At 35.7% G+C, this 9,776-nt stretch overlaps 1 protein-coding gene across 3 annotated transcripts in view; it reads left to right on the top strand.

Annotated features, from left to right (window-relative positions):
- Positions 1–930: 930 nt before the first annotated feature.
- The window catches only part of stac (SH3 and cysteine rich domain), a 90,888-nt gene continuing 82,042 nt past the window's right edge, over positions 931–9,776 (top strand). For all 3 annotated transcript variants that reach the window (XR_011190717.1, XM_015357177.2, XM_015357178.2), the window contains exon 1: positions 931–1,645. Coding sequence is in view for 2 of the 3 variants with exons in the window: in XM_015357177.2 (XP_015212663.1) it covers positions 1,529–1,645 (117 nt within the window). In the remaining variant the exon portion in view is untranslated. The remainder of the gene's footprint in view (positions 1,646–9,776) is intronic.

The following is a 9,776-nucleotide window of genomic DNA, read 5'->3' as shown; positions in this document are numbered from 1 at the left end:
ATGATGGACTGGCGTCCTATTCTGAGTGTGACACATCTTGCACTTTTTGCTTGCCGAGAAAAGGCTACTGCTCCCTTGCAAAGCTGAAATGGTTGGGGTGTAATAATAATACATTACACTTTCTTGTTCTTGTTCTTGTTCTTGTTGTTGTTCTTCTTCTTCTTCTTATAGGTCTTATTTGGTTCAAATGTTTAACTTTATTGAATCCTTTTACGAAAAGAGTTTTCATTACAATAAAAGACTACAATTACTGTGTAGTGTGTTTTTCACAAATGAGGAAGAACACACTTTACAAGTACATGAAAGACAATATACAGTTTTGTGCTGATATGACCACTGAGTACAAAAATAAAGTTGATAAAAATATGGAATTTCAAACAGCTTCGGAAGTAAGCCGAAGTTAATTATGTTTGGTCATGTTTTCACCATTTGTGATACTCCAGCCTCAAAATGCCATATTCACTGTTTACTTTCCTTCCATGTGCTTTGTTCTTAGCAATTCATCAAAACTGATTTTTTTAAAATGATTTAACTAAAAGATAATGATTGCTCACTATTCTCTGTTTGATTTTGAGTTCATCAGAGCATTCATCAAAAATAATGCTAAAATATTTATGTTGTGTATCCTTATTTGTGTCTTTAACTTATTTTCCATTTAATAAATGTTTTCTCACATTCCTAGATGCACATGATGACAAATATGATAAATGAAGTCTGATGGTGCCCCGCATAATATGCGCAGATTCGAAGTTATCATTTTTCAAAATATTTTACTTAATCGAACTACGATTAAAGAAATACGCGTTGCTGTAGTTATTTTAACGTTTATTTTATGACCTTTTATATGAAATAGGGGTTGATATCACTGTAGGATGAACAAGGATGGCACTGATCCAGCACGACTCCTCCCTCCGAAACCGTCAGTCAGACATACCAGAGACATAAACAAAAGTCTCACGCATTTTAACCAGATCATTCTAATCCAGCTCATCTGAGTGAAAGGATACAGTATACCGTTTACTTGTATACATCAGTGGGAGGTATATGCCAATAGGGACAAAGCTCTGACAAACAGCAGTTTTCTGGTGAAGGGATATGAAAAACTGAACAAGTCTCAAGTCTGCGATCTGAGTTACATTTTTTTTCCTGAGGTTTGTTAATTTGAGTGTTAATCCCCGTTTGCTTTATTTTTTTTTGTACTTTATTTTTTTCCTACCCGTCGGCCTTTGTATGAAGAAAGTTGATTGATATAAAGTTATTGAATCGGAAATATAATCGATTTGACTTCCCAATCCATAACCCTTTACTATTGATAGTTTGACAAAAGACGGGCTACCCTCCTTTTGGTGTACTTTAATGAGATGATGCTTTGATGGTTCTGGGACTCACAGACGGTTCCAGGGGCCAGGACAGCTTTCAGAACCAGTATGTAAAATTTTAATAAAATACAGAGACTCCACGAAGAAGGTGAGGAACGTAACAGGAGCATCTGCCGCTGGTTTTATTTTCAACTATAAAAACCCTATAGATGATTCCACCAGCTAACATGCTAGAGGAAGACAACATAGAAAAAGAAAAGGAAAACGAACAAGAGCATGATCTGCCTCAATCACCAGCGTCTACTGTCAGCCAGCAAGAATCAAAGGTAATAAATGAAGTCTCTTCTTCGGAGGAGTTTTGTTTCTACCAGAACATGTTTCATTTTCGACCTGATCAAGGGGTATTCTTCATTTTATACTCTTAGCGAATCTCTGTAGTTCCAGACTTATAAAATCAAGTAATTATTCTACAACACAGTTTTGTGGAACAGACGACTGTTTAAATTACAGATTAATATTAACTAAATAATAATACACACATAATTCTAGCGGAATCTGGTCTAAATGTTAAGCATCATACTGTATATAGACATTCTGAGTAGCAACTAAATTCGTAAACAACTAATTATGCAACACCCATCAACACGCAATCTGAATTAAAATTCAGATGAAATGAAAATTTCTCAAGATGGCATTCATATCTTTGAATTGTCTGTTAAATGGTTACAGTAAGTGCATTTGAGATAATGACATTGTTTTCCACCTTGGCATGTTATTTTTTATTCATATTGAGTCATTCTTATGTTTCCGTGTGAATAATTAGAAGCCAGACAGGAAGTCAAAGTCTAAACACAAAAGCATTTTAGATGTAAGGCTGGTTATTACACTACTTTTAAATTAGTTATTGGTCACATGTCTTATACACTATGATCCTATAGTTTGAAACAAATTGAAAAAAGTATTTACAGTGTGCTACAGCATATGAAATAGAATTAATTTTATATCTGTCATTATCAAACTGTCAGACTAGCTTTAACAACAACTTTTAAGAAAGAAATGACTGCTAGCTAACATTAGCTACAGTAGATAGGTGTTGTAATAGTTAATGAAGCTAACAGTACTATATATTTTTCTTTACTATATTACATTTCAAGTTCTTATGTAATATTTATCCAAATGGGATATCCTTATGCTTTTAATGAGTCTAGTATGTTATAATTTAATGTTAAAATATTAGGGTTCACCTTTGTATTTCAAATTATTTCAAATCAGCCCACCAAAAAAAACTTTACCAAAGGTCTCCCTGTTGGCAGTTCATGTACAGTAAGTTTCTAGTTCAGTGACAATTTTCTGGGTCACCTATAGCCTTGAGTGTGAACTACAGTATATTGCAAAAAGAGCATTGCACTAGGTAAAGTTATTGAGGATTAGATTACACTAAGAACTATTTAAATAAGTTTTGTGATATTCTTTCACCAGCATTCACTAGAGATGTGATGATCTTTTGATCTAGTGAGTCCATGAGCTAACCAGTATGTAAAACAATCATGAGATGGAAAGTTCCAGGTGTGAACTACTTCACCTAGTATTTAAGCATTTACTGTTTTGTACTACACAGTGCAGCTGACATTAAAGTATAATAGGCTGAACTAATGAACTACTAATTTGTAAAGCTGGACTCTTCTAGTACAATTGTTTAAGTTGCTAGTAAAAGTACTAAGATTAAATAAGTCAGATTCAGTCAAATAATTTAGAAACTCAGGATTTGTGACTAAACAAGGGGTTAATGTTTCTGTCTCAGCTCTTTTGTCCTGCATTTGATTTCTGGTTGTGGAGCCTTATGTGTGGAGTTTGCATATTCTCCTGTGTTCCTTTGTGTTCTCACCTGGTGCATCCTTTTCCTCCCACAGTCCAAAGACATGTTACCTGAGTTAATTGGCATCCCTGAATTGCCCTAAATGTGTGTGCACCCTGCAATGTACTGTTATTCCATCCAGGATATAATTGCATCTTGCATTCTTTGCCTGCTGGATTACACTCCAGCTCAAAGGCACCCTCTATGAATAAATCAGTTGCAGAAAATGGATATATGAGTAAAATCGAAAGGTGCCCACTTGCTCAGATGACACATAATGAGATGACCACATAACTTGCATACTATAATTTAATTTTGTAATTTGATACTGTATACTATTTTTACATTGTGCTTTTCAAAGGGCCATGAGGAATTGGTTGCTTGATATTCTTACTGTTGCCCAGACACAGTCAGGCATTCCTGTACAGTGCGTTCAATGAATAAAAGGCATGTTTTCAAGGTTCTTTTTATTCTTTTTCTCTTGTGATGAAGGATTGGTTTTCAGGATATCAAAATGACTGGTCTCCCTTTTAACAAAGGCGTTTTCACTGGCCTTTGCTAGTACTCATTTATTGCTTGTTTATTTATTGAAGTAACTTTGTCCTGAAGTAGTATTTGAAAAAGTAGGAAATCTTTAGCCAATTACAGTATTGTATAATATTCTTATCTTTCAAATTCCAGCTATATCACTGGTACAGCTTATACAAGGTCAGTTTTGTCCCTCAAACCTGTGAGGAGAATTTCACTTACCCATGCATAGAAAATTGTCTGCAGAGTATGATTCTCTGCTTAGTGTTGTTTTGGAATCACAAAGACCACGCAAATGACTCATTAAATGATGAGTTAGTGTCTCTAAGAATTTCTGAAGGAAAAACAGTCAGGGTCTTCAAAAACATGTAAGCTTGATGTATTTACTTAAAGATACAATAACAAAATTCAAAGTCAAACAAAACCAAGGTCTTTGTAATATTTTCTGTTTTTCTATTTCCTGCGTTTGTAGTGTACTGTATGTGGTTAAGATCATGGACTTGAACCATCTTCACTCCTTCAAGTACCCAAGCTGAACTGTCCAAACAAGAATAAAACCCTCAGTGACCAGTGTTTTCACATACTGGGTCTTGGATGATGTTACATAGGGGTTTAGAGGTGTGTCACTGAACATTAATCTCCTTTTCTTTTTCTTTGCGAACTGATGAATTAAGTTAGCCTACCTTAAGAAACTTTTCTAAAGTCCTGTATCATTTAAAATAAATGTCAAGGTTGTTGGTAATAAAACTTGATTCATTGTATCCCAGAGTGTCTAAATTGGATTTATGTCTGAAGTTGAAGAAAACAGAATGTCTCATTAGCTCCACATGTTCTCCAATTTAGCTTTTGTTCCCACACATATTACTGTGATTATCACGGTGGGAAGAAAGCAAATAACTTTCATATTTCTGAGCCATTTCCTTGAATGCATCAAGGTGTTTCTTGCTTCAAGCTAAAATCATGACCTGATTATGAGAACATAATATAAATATTTGGGTAACATGCTAAAATGTAATTCATTGATCCAGGCTTTAAATATAAGCTGTTATGTGTTGCTGCAGTATGTGTTGCATAGAAAGGAGTATCTGTTTAGGTTGACCTTAAACTCAGAATACTTTGCAATTGAGTCGTGTAGAGTACTGTATATTGCTGTGTATTCAATTTATAGGCTACAAATTAGCTACTGTATTGGAATCATAATATTTGCTCATCATAAATGGCATTTTTAACAGAAATTAAGAGAAAGGTTTGATTCTAAACTTACCCACTTTTACTCTCTCACAGTAGTATATATATCACTTCCTGAACACCCCTTTGCACATCACTCTCGCCACCCCTTGCGAAAATGAGAGAGGATTTTGTCAGCCTCATGCTTGCAGTTAGACTGCCATTAGGCAAATTATGCCAGACAACCTCTAATACATTCCATCTCTGTATCACACTTACTAGAATCAGACTGAACTAGTTAAAAGCTAAATTTGGTAGATTTCCTTGTGGAATATTTTTGTTATGTGCTTAAATTTACAAATCCGGTTATCTTGCAGTAGCAGTATAGAATTGTAAAAACAAATATAACAATAGCTTTTTTCTACAATATGACATTGAGTATGCTCTCAGGACAACTGCTGCATTTCCTCAAAGAAAAGAAGAGTGAATGGAAACCTTAGTATAAAAAAGAAACCTACACAGTATTTGTCATCTATTTTAGCAGCTCTAACTGCATGACCATCTTTATTCTCAGTAGTAAAGGCTCATCGGTTTTAAAAACACTGAATGCAGCCTATAATTATCTATTGATACTTCTCTTCTACTTTCAGTGGTAATACAAGGTCACAGTCTGACAAAAGACAACAGTGAAATAATTTCACTCATCATGAGTCTATCACATGAAAATATAAGAATTCCAATACTAAGGCAAAGCAATAATGTACAGAACATTTAAGAGACACTAATTGACCTAACAAGCATGTGTTTTGAAGATGGAGGGGGGGGGAACTGGATCACCAAGGGAAAACCCCACATGAACCTCAAAAGAGCATGCAAACTCCACACAGATAGCATCCCAGTTAAGATTAGGTCCCAGGACCCAAGAATTGTGAAGCAGCCATCATTGTGCTATTTCTATATATTGTTTCATAAACGTCTCAAATATATATTACATAAAATGCAGGTACTATATTCACAATAAACTTTTGCATACTCATTTACTTTTCCCTTATACTTTTTTCTCTAACCTCAAATATTTCCTAAGTAAAATGTATTATTTAGCTTTAAAAATGTAAAATAAATTATTGAAACATAACAGTGTTCTGCGGGTAATGTTGAATTTAAGGAAGGCTAATTCAGTGATCTTTCACAGAACCAATAGTTCAAATATGGTGTTTCTCGTAAGACCTGCCAGCTAGTTTATTTAAAACCTTTCCTTCACAGTAAATTGACAATGAAGACACCCACACAATGTACTACCCAGGAGGTGTGCATGTAGTGTTGAAAAGGGTCTGTTGTACAATATGGCTTAAGGCATCTTTTCTCAAGACAAGTGTGTAGTAAATCTTTAAAGAGCTCATAAGTACCTGAAATGTACCATTACAAATACCTATATTTTCATATGTTTAGATATGAAAATATGTGAATCTTCTTTTAATAATGGTTATTTCGCATTCCAAAATGTCAGTGAATTTGTGTACAATTAATGCTGTTAAATAAGTACCAATAAATTTCTGCCAAATGGCATCTGTCCGTGCAATGAATTCAGTTTGTAAAATTGGCTCAATAATAAATGGGCAATATCACAAGTGGCAAGTGATTTTATATTTGTGTGAATCAGACTTTTTGTATGAACATCACATCTGGTGAAAACTGTACATGCACAGTTTTAAAAATAGACTTTATTCTGGTGTGTCATTATGTTCTATAGATTATAATAGTACATGTGTTTTGTGTCCAAAACATAGCAAAGCATTCATAATTTGACCAACAGAAATATTACAAAGCACACCCATTTATTTACTTTATATGTTTTAATTTGAAAATAGATAAAAATATATAACTTTGAAAAACTTATTTAAAAACAAATAGTTCTCGCATCTAATTTTTCTTATCCTGGATTAAATTTAGGTAAGAGATGCCTTAGGTCAGGTAACAGTGTAACCTAGAAATGCTGTTTAATTTGCTCAATCACAGCTGAAAAATGTGCATGCAGTGCTTGAGTTCATAGCAATTCTCTTGACATAAAAGTCTGTATATGATGTATATATTTACAACATATGTAGCTAAGATGAAAAAAAATAATAAAAAGAAATGTCACAACTAGGAAAGCCATTCTTGGCAGAGAATTGATCTGAGGATCATCTTGCTGCTTCTTGAAAGAAAGCAGGGTATCAGCTTCCAAAATATGACTGTTTGGTTTGTTCCATACTCCCACAACGCTCCGTTTAAAGAGATACCTCCTGTTACGTCTGTTAAATCTGATCTTATGTTTCATTTAAGTGTTAAAACATGTTCACTCCCTGGCAGAGGTAGAATAACAATGGCATCAATTCCTTGAAGAATGTTACTGTATTATAAAATGATTATTTATATTTTTCAAAGTACCATAACCTTATTTACAGTAAGCAGATTCAAGTTTTTGGCTTTGTTCCACCGCTTTTACAAAACCACTTGGCTATTTCATTCCATTTTTTTTTCTCCTGAAGACTTACACAGCTGGTCTCTTGGCTTGAAGTCATCTGTCCAGTTCATTACAGTCCAATTCTGTAGAATGTTTGTAACCCATGTTTCTCCCAAATGCTGTGTATTATTGTCCTGTTCCTGGATTTAGACCAGCAGTAGCAGAGATGTCTCTGAAGGCCATGTAACAAGCAACACAGATGAAAATCAGACTAAAGTTAAAATAATATGAAGCTATAGATCTTTTTATTTTAGAATGTATTAGTATATTAATCATGATTTCATGCACAATTGATTAATGATTCATTATACCAGTAGTTTTCAATCCTGGTTCTGGAGAAGAGTGCGTCAACACAACTTTGCAACACATTCAAAGATTTCATTAACTCCAAGATCCTGCAAACTTCGCAGGTCAAGGCTTCCGGCTTTTAAAACAACCAGGCGTATTAGCAATTAGCGGATTGGTGCTTAAACAACAATCTGTCTCTGAATGTACAGTAGATAAGACAAAAGAGATGATAATTGACTTCAGGAAGGCCCACGCTGATCACTCCCCACTGCACATCAACAGCTCCCCTGTGGAGACAGCTAGAAGTACTAAGTTTTTTTGGTGTGCATATCACAGATGGCCTCACTTGGACCATCAACACCACCTCCTTAGCTAAAAAAGCACAACAACGTCTCTACTTCCTGTGGCAACTGAGAAGGGCAAACCTTCCCCCATCACCCCCTTCCCCCCAATACTATCCACATCACTGGAGCCTCCCTTCCATCCATTCAGGACATCTACCACACACGCTGCACACACAAAGCCTCCAGTATTGTGGACGTCCCTCCCACCCCTCCTGCCACCTCTTTGCCCTCCTACCACCTGGTAAAAGATATCCCAGAATATGGGCCAGCTCCACCAGACTCCGTAACAGCTTTTTCCCAAGGGCTGTAAGGCTCCTCAACAAGCTCATTGTACCTACTGCACCTACTTCAAATCTAGAAACTTAGTTCTTTTTGCCTAATGTCATCCACACTGTCTGATGTGATGCACAGTCCTGTAAAGTAAATTGCACTATGCACATTGCACTTTATGTACCCCGTACCCTGTCAGAAATGTCTATGTCTACATTGTCTATAGCATTGTCTTATCAGTGCCTTGTCTGTATTCGCACCGTAGACCTGGAGAATGATATCTCGCTCTATATACTTGTATATGGCTGGAATGACAAATAAACTTGAACTTGTATTATTTTGGATTGTTTTGCTCTGTTTGTGTACTTTTGCAGATATTTAACAAATATGCATACTGTCGCATTGGTACCATACTGTTGTTTACACCGTTATTGTTACTGTATTTTCTGTCTATTGTCTGCTGTTCTACAGTATATATACTGCACTTGAGAGACTAATGAAAAACACTTTTCATTATACTATGCATCTGTTTAAGTTATTGTCAAATAAAGTTGAATTGAATTGAAGATCGACAACATCCGGCATCACATTCTCTACACTACGCATATCATTTCCATACAGTTCCTCCTCCCTCCTTATCCAACTTTTCTGGTTCTCTTCTCTCCAACTTCTCTCTTCTTGACTCAGCATCACGCAATAAACTAGTTACACACATGAAAGATCCCATTCCCACCTCTTTATTTCAGTCCTGTTTCTCTTCTCTCTGTCCTATTGTCCTCAATATTATAAATGAATCCTTGAGCACTGGCGTTGTACCAATGGTCCTCAAAACTGCTGCCATTACTTCCATGCCAAAAAAGCCAAAAAAGCCAAAAAAGTGGACAATCTAAACAATTTTCTCCCCATCTCTAGCTTACCCTTTCTTTAAATAATTCTAGAACGTGTTGTCACACGTTCAGTTACATAACCACCTCATGGCAAATAACCTTTTTGAACCCCTCCAATCTGGCTTTTGTCAACTTCACAGCACAGAAGCTGCCCTGGTCAAAGTCACTAACAATCTTCTAATAGCTTCTGATTCTGGTTCTCTTTCTATACTCATCCTTTTTGATCTCAGTGCTGTTTTTGATCGCTGATCGCTGTCACTTTGTCTCTCTTAATGGGTATAGGTCTGAAATTGGTCTTGTTAAGTCTGGTGTTCTAAGGGCTCAATACTGGGCCTCTTGCTCTTCATCATTTACATGTTTCCACTTGGTCAGCTTTTAAGAACACATGGCCTCAGCTATCATTTCTATGCTGATGATATGTGGCTGTCTCTATTCTATCTAATTGCATCTCTGACTCAAAATTTTCCGTCATCTTAACTGTGACAAGACTGAAGTCATGCTAATTGGCACCCCCCATCAACTTTGTAAAGGCATTCCTGCAACCCTGTCTATAGATGGTTCTGTACTTGAGCTTCAGTCTAAATTGAAAAACCTTGGGGTGATATTTGATTCTGG

The sequence above is a fragment of the Lepisosteus oculatus genome, chromosome 10 (genome assembly GCF_040954835.1).
Source record: "Lepisosteus oculatus isolate fLepOcu1 chromosome 10, fLepOcu1.hap2, whole genome shotgun sequence".
In the NCBI taxonomy this organism is placed as follows: Eukaryota; Metazoa; Chordata; class Actinopteri; order Semionotiformes; family Lepisosteidae; genus Lepisosteus; species Lepisosteus oculatus.
Note: the sequence above shows the minus strand (reverse complement) of the source record. Positions and strands in the feature narration are given on the sequence as shown.